Genomic DNA, 16519 nt, shown 5'->3' with positions numbered 1-16519 from the left:
AACAATTAAAACTTGACATATTTTTAAGTTTTTTAGTTTTATTACTTTTGTTATTTGATATATTTATTAAAAATAACTGTTTTTTTTACAGAATTTTTTTTAAAAAAGTAATTATAACCTTATAAAAATGGCAGATCTCTCGGACTTTCAAAAAGGTCAAATTGTTGGTGCTCGTATGGCAGGCGCGAGTGTAACAGAAACTGCCCAAATGCTTGGCGTTTCAAGAGGTACTGTCTCAAAAGTAATGATTGTTTTTGAAAGAGAAGGAAAAACACCCTAAACAAAGCACAGGTCTAGCCGAAAATCGAGGTTGTCTGCGGGTGAACGTCGCACTCTAAATCGAATTGTTAGACATGATGAAAATAATCGATATCAATTGACTGATTAATTGAATAGAGTTCGTTATTTTGGTCCAAAACCGCATACTAAATTTTATTTATCCGCCTTCTTGAATATTTGAATCACTGTTTTCTCCAATTTAAAAGCTGAAAGGTCGAAAAATAGTCAACATTTCGAAGGATTAAATTCAATTTTGATTCAAACTTATAATTCTAGAAATGAAGCTATTTTGTAAAAATCGTCTGATCAGTTTTGTTTTGTTTTTGAGTAACCGCGCTCCCATTTACACGAACGGGAAGACAGACAGATTCTCTGATAACGGATTTCATCCAAAGTTTAATTCAGATCTAATATTTTGGAGTTAGGACATATTTAATTTCATTTCTCTAGATTGTTGCGTTTTTAAAGTATTGTGCTCGCACATTATTTTCAAAACAAAATTATTGTCTGTTCCAAAAATTTGCTCACAATAATTATTCTTATTATTGTGTGTTGGGGCCAATAGTTTCAAAATTGTGTTTATAACATCGAGGAGGTCTAAAATGTGTAGATACTTCAAAACTTAGATTTTTGAGGCTTAGAAATTCCTTCCTTTTTTTAATACTTGTTAAGAAAAAGTAATATTGTTCCATCTTACTTTTTTTTTATCTTTCTGCACGCTACTCAGCGCGCGTTTCAAAGCTAAAGCGCAATAACAATTTATCGAGCTCGTTTTGATGAGACTCTTCAACTAATCATCTATCCTCACAACGATTATGAGAAATCTTTCGAACCGCCTCGAAACAATGGAAGGGACACCACCTCCTGAAGAATTAATTAACGGCTCCTTTGTTTCACAGCGAAGCGGAGGTTTCAATCTTCCCAGTGTCCATCAGAGATTTGATTCTTTTCAATGAAATAAAAGCCCGCTTCCGACGCTGGCGTGACCTCCGGTGAAAAAGAAGCGCAATTGCCTCATTTCATCCAATTGGGATTCTGGCGGTGCGTCGCAGCAGAGGAGGCAAAAAACATGGAAATCGTCACGGCCTGAAGTCCGAGCCATTTCAATTTTCGCTCATTGTCGAGTGATTTCGCTCCTGCCTGTACGTTTATTTCCACGTGCTTTTGAAACAAGAGGTGCTTTTTTTTCTTTTTTTTTTTTTAATAGTCGTAGCATTTTTGCGTGACGTAAAGGAGTAAAGGATAGACAGACAAAAAATACTGTTAACGTCAGAAAATTCTTCCTCGGTATTTTATTGTATCTCCACATTTCAGATCTTCTTAAACTGAAAAAAAAAGACCTTTTTCTTGGTTTTTGATTTATTTGTCTGTCTATCTGTGAATATGATAAGTCAAAAAATGGTACGATCTCGATGGATGAAATTTGATACATTGTAGGCACATCAAAATTAGAGAGTGTTGCTGACTTTGGACGAAATCCATAGATAGAAACTCTTCTATCTTTTTTCAGCAGTCTATGTGAACGCGATTCAAAATGAACTATATATTGAATTGGCATATAACTTTGAATATAGAAATTGGCATATAACTTTATCATCAGAATAGTGAATGTGTTTCCATTTATGGTTCAAATTCGTTGCAGTATTTGCTTTATTTATTCTTGAATATATGATGAGATACCTCAAAAACAAATATTTTGAACCCTATAAGCAGAAGAGAAGAGATTTAAATGCATGCTTGGGGGACGCCGGTGACCTGGTGGTAAGATCTCGGCTTCGGAAGCGTGGGACTTCACGTTCGAGACCCGATTCCACCGAAGAACCATCGTGTAACCTGGTCTGGAGCACTCTAAATCAGACAGGGCTAAACGTCCTCCCCCTGGTCTGGGAGGAAGTTTGGAGAGGGGACGGGGGCAGCTCAGATGTCATTCTCATCATCTGACCGTGGTTCAAAATGACGAAATCCGTCTCAAAATAGCCCTAGTATTGCTTTAAAAAACGGGTCGTTAGTGAAACTAAATGCATGCTCAGTTCGCATCACTGCATAATGTACGTTCAAGAAAGGTCAACGGAGAACCTTCTCATTGCTTGTTTCTCTTATCGGAAGCATTGCATTTGCCATTCGACCGCCATATTTTGATGAACAAGGAGGTTCTTTTGAAATTAATTCTCACTGAAAATTCGTAGCAACTAGGAGATTTTCATTCACATAAAGAAACCAAATTGATAATAACAAAACTTGATAAATTGTTTATTCGGATGAAAATCAACGAAAACGTTATAGTCTCGTTTTGATTACTTACAGGATTGAGAAGAGCATCGATAAATTGCCACTCCCCTGGCAACGACTAAAATTAAATATATGGAGCATGGAACTTCCTTATTTTGGTGTGGAAAGATAATGGGCTGTTGGCTCAGGAGGCATCTCTGTTATAAGACCCCGGTTCAAAAGAACTTTCGTGTAATTTAGAAGGATGGACAAAACAAATGTGACGAAAGTCCATCTTCATTAGACAAGAGAAGTTTTTCCTCTCATGTACTTTTTTAATATTCATTTTCATTTTTGCATTAATCTGAAATTTTAAAGAAATTTTTAGATATGAACAAGGTGTTTAAATATATCAATGAGAGTCATTGAAAAGAACAATGGCAACTCTTTGCTCTGCGTAATGGATGTCTTGTTGTCAAATCAATCAAGTCTTCCGAACTGTTACCGCAGACTTGTCATTCATCATCCGGCACATCGCTCCCACAATTGCTGGCATGAAATCTAATGACATAGCGACTCTCAGGGTTGAATGGCTCAGTGGCACAAAATCTTTAGAGAAAGCTACCCAAATGATTTATGACTGTAGCAAACATGATGAATGCATGATCACATTGTAACAGACGGAAACTGCATGATTCCAATTAATTATTCTGGGTCAAACTTATCAATCCGCGTAAATCCGATCAATGGAAAGATGATTGAAAATTTATTTAATATTATTTAATTAATTTTAAATTTTTAATATTTTTTTATTTAAAAGAAGAGTTCTTATTTCAAACTAGAAATGAGACGGATAAATTAAGTTAAATGAATTAGGTTTTATCAATTTAACTTAATTAGGTTTTAACTCCTAATTATTAGAAAAAAAGAAGAATTAAATTGATGCAGCTATGCACAACTGCTTAGGTATCTCTCTTATTAAATACCTTTCTTTCATTGTAAAAGAAAGTTATCCGATAAAAAGAATACAAGCAAAGACGAATGAGCTAAGAAATTTAGCGACATTTCTTGAAAGATGATTTAATCGCTATTTTCAAGAGTTTGCTTCTGAATAATATCCTTAAATCGCTAATCTTAGCTAGACACATCGTAGATTGATGCCTTATGCTTTATTGTCATGGTATGGTTAGAATGCATTTGTCCCTTTATATGTATAGATTATTCCACCATCCCATTTGCAGAGCAAAGGAATGTTCATCTTTAAAACAGCATTGGAATAAAAGCTAAGGTGAAAATTCTATTTTGGTATTACTATCTAAATAAAGCAATATTTAATTACAATTTAAAATTACTAGAAGCAAGCGAAGAATATTTAATGCAACAATAAATTATCCTTGTTGCAATTGTGTTTCAAATTAAATCTGAAAATTTTATAAAAAATAAAGAAAAAAAATGAGCGAAAATAAAATTGTTATAATTGAGAAACTATTTTATAAACTTCAAAATGGCGGGAAAATATTTATTATATGTTAATACGTGGTAAAGTTATTGTGAAAAAACTTTAACATGCTTAATACTTTATTACAAATCAAATTAAATTTTTAAAAAACTTTCCGTAGGCCTATTACTCAAACAGTTACCATTTATCAAAACTAGTAATTTCAGGTCCAAGAGTCTTCCTTGTGAATCTCTGGAGGGCGCTTGAGGGCAAGTACAATGAGCATATTGGATGTATTTTAAGCTACCATCGATACGTAAAATCACCATACATGCACCAGATTAATTGACACTATTTTCAGATCAATCAGAAGAGTAAATGCACCCCCCTCCCCACACACACACACCCATACTCACATACTTCAACTGAGTGTTCGGCTATTAGCCTTGGAAAAGATTCTGGCCATTCAGGCACGTTTGTCAAAAGGTTAATTTTGATGAAATTCGAAATAATTTTTTCTTAATTACATTTCCAGCAGTTCTTTTTCTCAGTTATAAAAAATTACGAAATGCTTTCGAATAGAAAGAAATCGGGTCGATATTTAATTAAAATTTGTTTTATGTAAGGATGCAATTTTTGCATTTATTTAGAAAAAAGAGTCTATATTGCAATATTTTAAAATATTTTTATTTGTAGTCAATTTTCTTTATACCTTTCTTTATTCATTTTCAATATTAGGCTCGCAAAAAATTTTATATTTGTATTGTCAAAAAACATTTAAAATTTCTTTTTTAAAGGTCAATTGTTCAACGGTCTTTAGCATCGTCTTTCATCTTGATAGTATCCTATTTCTTTTCCAAAGAGTATGGCTGAGAGCGTGAAGCTACTAATGTCAGAACTCGATTAAAGTGCATAATGAAAGACCCTTTACACTTGGAATCTGCTTTTTGAAATTTACTTCTATCTGCTTTTTCAAATGCATTGAGAAATGCATTGCATATTTTTTATTTAATTACTTAACGGAAAAATAATTAAATTATTGGTTATAGACATAAAAAATAGAATATAAAAATAGACATAGAAAATAGAAAATAAATTCTGCCATGTCTATGCTCGATTCGCCCATGAGCGTATGATACAATCTGTTGATTCCGACTTCATACGTCCTTTAAGAGCCCGCGTATAGGATGCCACCTCTTCGTACTGAAACTTCTCTTATCGCAAAGACGACGGAAGTCTCTTTTGCGCGCTCTGTTTTTATTTGCGCTTGGCATAAACAAAAGGGAAAGCGATGACAGCTTTAGGAGCGTTGTGTTAGCACTCGGTGAATGGACGGCAATTGACAGCGATATTGAAAAAAGAAAAAGAAAATTGGGAGATTCGAATCTCTTCCAAAAGAACAAATCTTTGTAACACGAAGCCTGATTTGTCAATCATATTTTATTTTGCCTTTTATTAAGACAATTATTTATTAGTTCAAGTAGAAATGAAATAATCTCATCACAATGTATTTGAGTGTAAAGGCACTAACTATTGAAAATCAAAATAAAAAATGTTCAATAAGAAAAATGTCCGAAAATAAAATGCATTGCTTCCAAAAATGAATTCTTCCATTTCAAACAGTGTAAAAAAGTGCTGTGTCATAATTGGCCGAGAAGTTTTCGAAAGGAAAATGCTAAATTTTGATTCATTTCTAATGAAGACCTGATGATAGTTTTGAGACATTTTATCCAAGTGAGATTCTTCTCTGCAGAAATATGTTCTCAATAAGTGTGTGAAATATTTATTCATGTAAAAAATCATCCTCAGATATACATTTATTAATACTATGCCTGATACTCTGCCTGAAGTATTCATCAGTAGGAATAAAGCATCGATAAAATTTAACAGAAAGCAAAACCTAGTTGTAAAAGTCGTAAATCCTAGTAAAAAGTTGATGCATGAAGCAAATTCTATTCCGATTGCATTTCAAGCGAAGTTTTGTTCATTGACAAATGGTAGTCATTAACAATAGCAGAAATGATTTGAGAGATTTAAACTGATGAAAAAGGCACAGTAGAAAAATTCTGCACAAAGTAAAAATTTATTACAGCGAAATATCTGAAAAAATAAAACATTAATGAATAAAATATAAAAGCAATACTTTGATAAAAAAAAAAAAAGTGTTACTAAACCTTTATTAAATGTCTTTAAAAAAGTGGAATAAAATTTTCTTGACTTTTCTTTATTTTTGTTAATTATATAAATTTTCTTGTAAAAAGAAATTAAAAAATTTTTTCTTTAATTATTTAAAATATCGCTTGATGGAAACTTAAATATGAAAACTAACAAATCAAATGCTTTAATTATACAAAGAAACGTTTTAGAAAATATGTCTCTGACTTTTATTCTTTAGCTGCTCCAAAACTTTTAATTTAATCTTTTTTTTTAAATATTAATTGCTGGACTTACCCAGAATTTCTTACTATTTCTTGCACATATCTGGTTATTTGGAATCCATTTGTCAATCTGTGAATGAGTTAATCAGCTTAAAGACGAAAACTCAAGGGTAGAAGTTACAAAATTAGAAGATTATGCAAACATATATATGTAGCAGACCCTTATTAGAATGCAGTTTGCATATTTTTAAGGAGGTCATTCTTCAAAACTGAATGGCATCTCCCCCTTAGAATTTAACTTTTAGAGATTACGAGTAATATCAGGTGTCTGGATACTATACTATATTAAGTACTATATTTGCTACTCGTTCTAACGAATTTTGTGATTTTTGAAACATGGAAATATTTATATAATATAAAGTTAGGGAAAAAAATTTTTCTCCATGTCACCATACTTTTTAATTGTTTGCCATGATTTTGGCTTCAATTAATTCTTTGTAAAACGACTCATTAATAATAGAGGTTACCGCAGTTGCATTCTTAATAAAGTATTGTTCATAATCTTTTTCTATGACATTTTAAAAGTAATACTTACTTTAGTTGATTTTATTGTTTGAATTACAGGTCTCTTATATGCTTCATTTTTTTTGTTATCTATTTATTTATGGGAAAAAATATCAAAAAATTTTGTACAAACTTTTAGAACACAAAAATTAGAATTTAACAATCATAAAATTATCAAAGTATTTTTAATCAAGAAACTCGAATTTGACATGGAAGCCAATAATTCTAAGCAAAATTTATACATGGACTGCCACTTACAGCACAAGATATTGGTCCATAATATTCAATTTCGAAGAATATTTACTAAATAATTATTGATTCTGGTAAAATATTCTTCATTCTTTCATTTTAAGACGTGTCTTTAAACTTCTTCTATTAATTTGTCTTTGAACAAAGGGTACGGATGATGCTTCACCAAATAGAGAAATGTTAGTGGAGTATTATTTGTTGGACAGGTTGTGATAATACTTTGGACTGACAAAAGTACAGGTCAATTTCAGTGTGTGGGGGGGGAGAGCAATTTTCGATTATTGTTCTGGAATGAACTCAGAATATCTTCCCACTGTATTGTTCACCTTGCGTCCTTTCTTTTTCTTCAAAGATTTATTCTATTCTATATTAATATTGTTAGAGAAGAAGAACATAAAAGAAATGCTTTTGCTCAGATTATGAATTGCGATTTGAAAATATTCTTCTTTCTTGCAGTTCGTCGGTACTTCTCTTCTCCACGTCATGTACGTGAGGGCGATGCACTTGAGAATGTTGTACCACGCCCTCCTGCCCCTGGTGACCGCCATCAGCGCCAACCAGAACTGGCCCATCCGCCGCATGAGCAACGTCACCGGCGACATCATGCTGGGGGCCCTCTTCCCCATACACGAGAGAGACAACAAGTACGAGTGCGGACGACTGCAGGTGAACCAAATCACTTATATTATATTTAAATTTCCAGATATTCAAACGATAAATGATGCATAAGGTGCAAGCAAGTAAAAAAGTGTGCAGGTGTCGAACAAATCATCATTTAGGGCCAAGCCAAGTTGTACAATTCCAACCACTTCATCCCAAAACAAAAAGTGAATGTGGTCAAATGTTAAATTGGCTGACATGAGTGGAAGGTTGAATATTTAGTCCTTTCTAATTTTCTTTACTCCACAACGTCTGGAAGAGGTCTTACCGAATGAATGCGGCTGGGAATAGATACGCGAAATATGTGCAGGGTTGTAGCGAGATGGGCGGGGAGATTGGTAGAAGATGGTTAGAAGATTGGTATGAACTTTCTAGGCGTGGAGTGGCCATGAGTGACCTATCAATGGAAATACAAAAAAATAATGGAAAATATGCAGGAGGTACTATGTCGTTCGTGTTGTGCAGTGTCCATGGCTAATTTTTTTTAACCTCTTCACTATAAGGAAAGAACTTTCTAACTTTCCAGGAAGAAGTGCATTATCGGTTTCCTAAAAAAACAGGCAAGAGTAATGATACATGACGACGAGCAATTCATTGATGGATATACAGTTAGAAATGTGTATACGAATTTAAATTTCACTTATTTATTTACTTAATTTACTCATAATAGGCATCACAATCATTGAATGACTACTGTGTGTCCACCACCAGAACACTTCCAGGCAACCGTCCATGTTTACGGCGGGCGTTATATAAACAGGTTTCAGTAAGGAAGATCCATTTTGAATACGTGGAATCGGACGGAAGTATGGGAGTTACTCTTTTTTCTTGACGTCAATTTTAATCGATTAAAAAAAAAATATCTGCTGCTTATTTGTCTTTTCGCTTTCGCCGCAGTTGCATGTGTCTTTATATTGGTTTAGTTTACTTCTTTTATATTTTATTAATCTTTTATTTGGTTATTATTAACTGCATTTCATTATTTAATACATTTTTCTTGTCCCTTAAATTTTGACATTCTTTAAAATACCTCTTCAATTTAAGAAAAGAGATTTAAAATCGCAAGTACGTAAAATTGTGCATAATATCGCAGAATTTTGCTCCGAAGAAGCTGCAGCAAAATCTTTGAAAGTTCCTCTTTCACATGCTTTGAAAAGAGCTTCTCAAGCGACTAGTGCGTCGGAATTTACTATTAGGAAATTTAAAAATGAAGTTCCGACTCTGGAAGAAACGGAAGTTTTGAGAACACCTGGAAAGTACCATAAAAGGCCTATTCACCGAAACTGTGAAATTGACGACTTCGAAAAATGTGTTAGTTGACAAACCAAGATCTTTACGTCCAACAAAAGAAATCACCTGCTTTAAGAAAATTACTTCAAGTATTGAGAGAGAAGTTAAATTTTCACTGGAAAAAGGAATCGTTGAGAAAAGTTTTACATTAAATTTTCAGTTCGTGAGAAAAGGTTTTTTTAATAATTAGATTTTTTTTCCAAGCCGAGAAAAAAGAATAAATAATCATCTGGAATACTACCTCAAAACAAACTTTTACAACTTTTTTCGTAGAATAATGTAAAGCGATGCTGGGCTTATTTATTTGGGTTTTCCTTTCATTCCGGAACATCTGGCACGTGCCCAAATAAACACTTGCATTATTTTCAAATTCAGAGTATTTTTACATATAAACTTTGCGAAATTAATTATGTTTAGAAAGCTTGTACATACTGAAAAAGGTTACAAGTCAAAGCAAAATTTTTAAAAATCTAAAAATTGATAGTATTGTAATTTTTTATTTTATGTTTCGGAAAATAGTGTATAAAAAGAAATAAATATAAATTTCGAACGGTTTCAAGCATATTTAAGAATGGCCATTTTACTTTATAACAGAATAAAAAGAACCCTCTAAGCCAAAATATTTATGAAATAATTACAATTAATTATGCTATTGTTTTTATGTTAAGTTAGACAGATTACCTCGCGTTTGCTCCGGAGAATTTGATTTTAATTACTTCCATAAATTTAAAACAAATGAAATGGCTAAATTTTCGCCATGCATGATTCTACTTCGTAATTATTGTTTTGTTTTCTGGTGCAATCGCACATACAAATAATTATTCAGTTTTTCTATTTGATTTGCATTGTTCTTTGCATAGGAATATCAGATATTTTTAATATTCTTAGTACGCAAGTGATTTTCAGCTTAATGAATTATTTTTTGAATTTGCATTCAGAAATGAAATCAATAACACCAAATATCTCCGATTTGCCGCTAAATGTGCAACATAAGAAACTTAAATGAATTTCTACCTCTGCGAAATAAACTCTTTCTACAGAAACGTGTTTCTATAACGCCCGCCGTAAACATATAGAGGGTTGTCTAGAAGTGTTTTCGTGGTGGGCACAGAGTAGAAGAATTCTTAAAATTTGAATAAATTTGCAACCTTTCATTAGGCGAATAGATATAAATTCAGAAATGAGAATTTAAATCGATGTATTTAAAAATGTAGAAATTATTACGATTTATTTCTTCGTATTGAATGAAATCTGCAATCAATTTTCATTCATATTTATAGATTCTATATTTTATAATTATAATTATTATTATTCTGGCTTCTAAAGTCATGTTTGCTGTAAAGTTTGCTGTTTGCTAAAGTCATGTCAGTAATACGTTGCAGCTCTATTCAAATAATTATCTTTAAAACTTATGCCAGCCATGCAAACATGAAAACGCATTTAAAGAGTACAGTAAATCACAAAATCCATCCACACAAATCTCTTCTATATAATATTCACCGATTCGAGCTCTCATTTTTAATTGTTCTTTCCATTTCTAGGAAAACGTGTTTATCCCCTTTATTTACGAGTCATATTTTTTCTCAAAAATTATTATGCCCACATCAGCACAAATGCTGAAGAAATATGCTCATGCTCAATCGTTGCGCATTATGTACTGTTAGACATATCTTCTTCTTTCTAACATCAATTGTCTCTAGACATCAATTGAAAGCAGCTTCAGATCGTGTTAGGAAAGTGGATGTGCCTGCGGGAGCGGGGGTGAAGTGTTCAAACAGATGAAATGAGCTGACAATGCGAACTGAACATGCAATATATTATAATGCAATTAGTTGATAGAAATTATAAGTAGAGTACATATTGATTTGAATTTACCGTTAAAAGTGAAAAATCGGTTGTAGGATTTTTTTATAAATACGAAAATTAAAATTCTTGAATCAAAAAACTAGATTTCTTTCTACTATTTAATCAGAAAAATGTTATAGATTTATTTTTTTAAGAGCAACAGATTAGGAGTGCATTAGGAAAATAGAAACTATTGAAATATAATAGTGTGAAGCATTTAGCGAGAGGAAAATTCAATTCATTATTGCGAGTTTACGTCCATAATTGTGCAGAGTAACACAACAGGATACTTGGCGCATTTTCATTTATTATTGCCAAGATAAGAACAATTTCCGATTCCAGAACCATTTAAACTAGAACAATTATCGAGCCATATTTTATTAAAAAGTAATGGTGGAATTAAATAAATCAATCGTTAGATCAACTCGAATTTAAATACGTCCTTCTGGAACGATTTGCGTAAAGCCAACGACCCCAATCACATTAGGAATTACTATAAAATTTCATTGGCTGTTAATAGATTGACGCCACTAGGGCTAACTGCAAATCTCTGCGTCACTTTGTTAAAGAAAGTCTTCGCTACATTTTTTAATACGCATCAATAGTGATGTTAATAATATTAGTCCTGAAGTTGAAAAGAGTAAAAGAGTTCACTTTAATAGCAAACGAAAATGATAAAGTATATAATTACAAATCTCATTCATTTTTAAAATTCTGAGGAAAATATTAATTTAAAAATAATTCCCAACGAAGTGATAAAAAAAATTGTAACATTTTTGACTCAAACTAAAATCAATTACGCCGCAGCTTTTGATTTGGGTGTCAGTCAGCTAACTAAAAAAATATTCCTATCTGGAAGCAAATACTAAAAAACAAAAAGACAATCCCCCCCCCCCAAGAATAATTCTTTGAAAACTATTGATTATAAATTGAATAAGTTTGAATATTCAACTATTCCAAGCCACAGCAGGGAATCAAATCACCTTGAAAATAATACACAAAAAATTCTTGAAAGGTCAGGTCCACTAAAAATGATGCTCCAGCTAAGAAGTTGTCTACTTTACCGACTTGATAACCATAATTTGACAGTATGGTAGAATTAATTAATATCTTCTGGATTTGAGGAATAATAATAATTAATATGCTTCAAGAAATTATCGAAAACATGACTTGAAATTTCCAAATCTGCCTATCCAAAAAGATTTAAAAAGTCACTGTTATAACTATAAATTTCCATTTATTAAATAATGCTAGAATAATAACAAAACTGTTATAATTAATAATAAGATGTCGAATTCTGCTTTGTGTTTCCTTGCAGTAGTGAAAAGTATGAATCATATCACTCAGATCTTCGTCGTCAACTTTGATTTAACTCTTAGAAAGGAAAATGAAATAAATATTTTCAAACCTCGCCATCCTATCGAATTTGCGGCGGAAATCGTAATTGCTTTGGAGGAAGTGGGTTGGATTTCCTCCCGAGTTCCACTTTTCAGAAAGTAAAGAAATTCGCAGAGTAGCCCTGAAGGAAGAAAGGAAAGGAAACCTACTATACTAAACGACTATAAACTTACTATATTATATATATATATATATATATATATATATATATATATATATATATATATATATATATATATATATATATATATATATATATATATATATATATATATATATATATATATATATATATATATATCACAGGGGATGTGGAACTACCGACCTGTGGGTCAGACACTGACCCAAGATTTTTTAATTAATCTATTTCCATTTTTCCTGTACTTTATTATTCGGGACAATTCCCCCAGACAAATTAATAGACTTCAGGAAAAATGGCAAATTGCATTAATTTTATATGAAATCATTAAATCATTTCTGATAAAGCTTGAAATCTTTACCAAAGATCTGAAAATAAATTCATGATATATGCTCCTCAATAATAAAGCATTGACAAAACACACTCATTTTTAAAAATTCACTTGAAATAAATAACTATCATTAAAACTGTTTAATGGTTTTATTCGAAATTAAAAATATTTTACTAATGATGATGATGTCGTGTCCGCGTTACCACGGAAAGGGGGTGCAGTAGCTTCCGAGGGTAAAGACCCCTGAGCACCCAAGGGCAGAAGTCTGACTTCTAGCTCATATGAAGATGAAGCACACACATTCGCTTGCACAACCCCTTTTTACAGGGGATGCACATTCACACACCTCACAGATAGAACACAAATGAAGAATAACCTTGCCCGAACCGGGATTCGAACCCAGGACGTCCATATTAAGGGAAAAATGCGCTACCCCTATGTAATGACGCCGGCTACTAATGATTTAATCAAATTAAAAGTAGGAAAAGTACATTTCATTTTATTTTATATATATAGAAAAAGTAATACGAAATAATTTAATCATCCTAATTTTTATCACTAGGTATCAATGATTTAAAAATGGGGTGAGTTAAATTTTAATACAGCTTAGCATCGAAAAAATAAATTTCCAAACTTGATTTTTGATGTAAAAGGAAAAGCAGTTCTGAAAATAGTGCAGATACAATGATCCCACATTAAAATATTCTGTTAAACGTAATGGATATTTGGGTCCTAATATTTGCACACAAAAAAAACGGTTTTCTTCAATGCACTTTGTAAAGTTTATCAACAAAAATAAACTGATAGAGAATTCCTTAATCTAATGAATAAGAACATGAACTCAATATGAAGAAACTATATAGACATAAGTGATAACATATTTCACATTAAATATAGTTTCATCAGCTTTTATTTTACATTTTAATTTTACTAAAAAAAATTTGTACATATTGTCACGTAGATACTCTAGTGTTGAACTCAATGACGCACACACAAGAAGTAGAGCTAAACCAATTTATTAACTGAACACAGAACTGAGAATACAGTAACTGACAAATCTTCTGCTTTTATACAAGCAGAGAAAGTTCCAGAATACTCTTCTGGAGACAGTAAGAAAATTCCACAACACTTGTCTGGTAAATTAAAGAAATGTCCAGTATCTTCTGGAACATGAAATAAAGGAAAACATAAAATTGAGGAATTAAGTATTTACAGATACTATTAATCGCATTGTCTCTAGCGGGATTCGAAACCAGGTCTCTAGATCATAAGACCAGTGCCATGACCATTCGGCCATAGAGATTCGACTGTCTTTCTTCAATGCGGCATTGCTCCCTCCTTAGAAGAACAGCGTTTCGATGTTATGACATTTCATCGTGTGGCTCTAGTTCTCGATTGAGTCACAGGGCCAGTATAAGTTGTCGCGTCTTCACCGTGAGTAGTCTCTTGAGGAATGTCTCTTTCTGGAACCTCCATTATTTTATAAGAATGTTGGTCGTCTTGTTCTTCTGGGTCATGGTATGGCTTCATGCGTAAAACGTGGACAACTTCCTTCGGTTTCCGCCTTCTAGAATTAGGATCGAAATCGGCTACTTCATAAGTGACGTCAGACAACCACCTCAAAATTTGATAAGGGCCGAAGTACCTCTTGAGGAGCTTCTCGGAAAGTCCTTTTTTACGAACTGGAATAAAAATCCACACCAAATCCCCTGGTTCGTATGCAACTATCCGATGTTTGGAGTCATAATGCCGGCGATCTTTCTGCTGAGCCTCGAGAGTTCGTGCACGAGCTAATTGCCTCGATTCTTCTGCCCTATTGATCAGATGGCTAACGTAATCGTCTTCCTGCTTGAACTTGTTGGGGCAAACAGGAAACATCGTATCCAACGGCGTTGCAGCTTCTCACCCATGTAATAGATAGAAAGGCGTAAAACCTGTCGTGTCGTGCTTGGCAGTGTTGTAGGCGAATGTGACGAACGGCAATATCTGGTCCCAGTTCTTCTGTTCGACATCAACATACATAGAAAGCATATCTGCTAGCGTTTTGTTGAATCGTTCAAGACCATTTGTTTGCGGATGATAGGCTGTTGTCATTTGATGAGTGATATTGCACAGGCGATTAATATCGGACACCATCTTGGATTGGAAAATTTGTCCACGGTCTGTAATGATAACTTGTGGAGCTCCATGATTCAGAATTATGTCCTCTAGTAGGAATTTGGCGATTTATGTAGCTTCCGCCGTCGGTAAAGCTCTGGTGACTGCGTACCATGTCAAATAATCAGTGCATACTACAATCCATTTGTTGCCGTCGTCCGATTTTGGAAATCGGACTATCAGGTCGATTCCGATGCGATGGAAAGGAGAGACAGCTGGTGGAATTGGCACAAGATGACCTGGTGGCTTCTGAGGAATAGATTTTCTCTTTTGGCATTCTCGGCAGTGCATCACATATCTTCGAACACTTCTATACAAGCCTGGCCAATGAAATCGCTTTCTTATTCTATCATAAGTCCTGGTGAATCCTAGATGTCCGGTGGTAGGGTCGTCATGCAGGAATTCTAGAACACTGAGCCGTAAATGCTTCGGGATCACTGGTAGAAATTTTTTTCCCGACGGATCAAAATTCTTTTTTGTAGAGGACTCCTTCGACTAATTCAAAGTTTCCCAGCCTACTTTTTTTGGTACTTTGTTGGTCTTATTATTTTTGCCAATATCGGATCTTTCATCTGTTCTTCTGACAGATTAGTGAATAAAGTGGCACTTATGGAGTCCCCAGATAATGAAGCATTGACTTTCAATGGGTTTCTGGACAGGCTATCAGCATCTTTGTGTTTCCTTCCACTTTCGTACACCACTGATACGTCGTATTCTTGGAGTCACAGCGCCCATCTTGCGAGTCTTCCAGAGGGATCTTTCAGTCCTGTCAGCCAACACAGGGAATGATGGTCACTGGCGATCTTGAAAGCCTTTCCAAAGAGATATGGCCGAAACTTAGCTATAGCTCATATGGTCGCAATGCATTCTCTTTCAGTTGTTGAATAGTTTCTCTCAGCCTTCGTCAGAGTACGCGAGGCATAAGCTATTACTTTTTCCTTCCCATCTTGTATTTGAACTAATACTGCGCCGATTCCGTAACCACTCGCGTCAGCGTGAAGTTCCGTTGGTGCAGTTTCGTTATAAAGGCCTAAGACAGGATCGGAATTAAGATCTTTCTACAAGGTATTAAAAGCTTCCACTTGTTCAGGTCCCCAACAGAATTTTGTGTCCCCCTTCAGTAACAACTGCAGTGGTTCGGCTTTATGGCAAAAGTCCTTTATAAATCGGCGATAGTAAGAGCAAAGTCCCAGAAAGCTTCTGATGCCATGGAAAGTCACTCACGGCCTTTATTTTTTCTGGGTCCGGTCGTACGCCATCACTGGATACTAAGTGTCCCAAGATCTTTATCTCTTTTGCTCCAAAGCGACACTTTTTTGGATTAAGGATAAGGCCTGCGTTCTGTATACACTGAAGGACAGTATTCAAACTCTGAAGATGTTCATCGAATGTTTCTGAGAACACCACAATGTCATCTAAATAGCAAAGGCACATTGTCCATTTTAAATGTCGCAAAAGATTATCCACCATCCTTTCAAAAGTTGCAGGAGCGTTGCATAAGCCAAATGGCATCACCTTAAACTCGTATAATGCCTCAAGTGTTAAAGAGCTGTTTCCTCATGATCAGCTTCATCGACTTCTAT

The 16519-nt window shown here is 33.8% G+C and overlaps 1 protein-coding gene across 2 annotated transcripts in view; it reads left to right on the top strand.

The window, feature by feature from the left end:
* LOC129975659 (metabotropic glutamate receptor 3-like) overlaps window positions 1-16519 on the top strand; it is a 171145-nt gene that overhangs the window by 57444 nt on the left and 97182 nt on the right. For both annotated transcript variants that reach the window (XM_056088765.1, XM_056088766.1), the window contains exon 2: window positions 7573-7782. In XM_056088765.1, the coding sequence (XP_055944740.1) occupies window positions 7600-7782 (183 nt within the window). In that variant the 5' untranslated portion in view covers window positions 7573-7599. The remainder of the gene's footprint in view (window positions 1-7572; window positions 7783-16519) is intronic.

This window comes from Argiope bruennichi, chromosome 7, assembly GCF_947563725.1.
Source record: "Argiope bruennichi chromosome 7, qqArgBrue1.1, whole genome shotgun sequence".
Taxonomy (NCBI): domain Eukaryota; kingdom Metazoa; phylum Arthropoda; class Arachnida; order Araneae; family Araneidae; genus Argiope; species Argiope bruennichi.
Note: the sequence above shows the minus strand (reverse complement) of the source record. Positions and strands in the feature narration are given on the sequence as shown.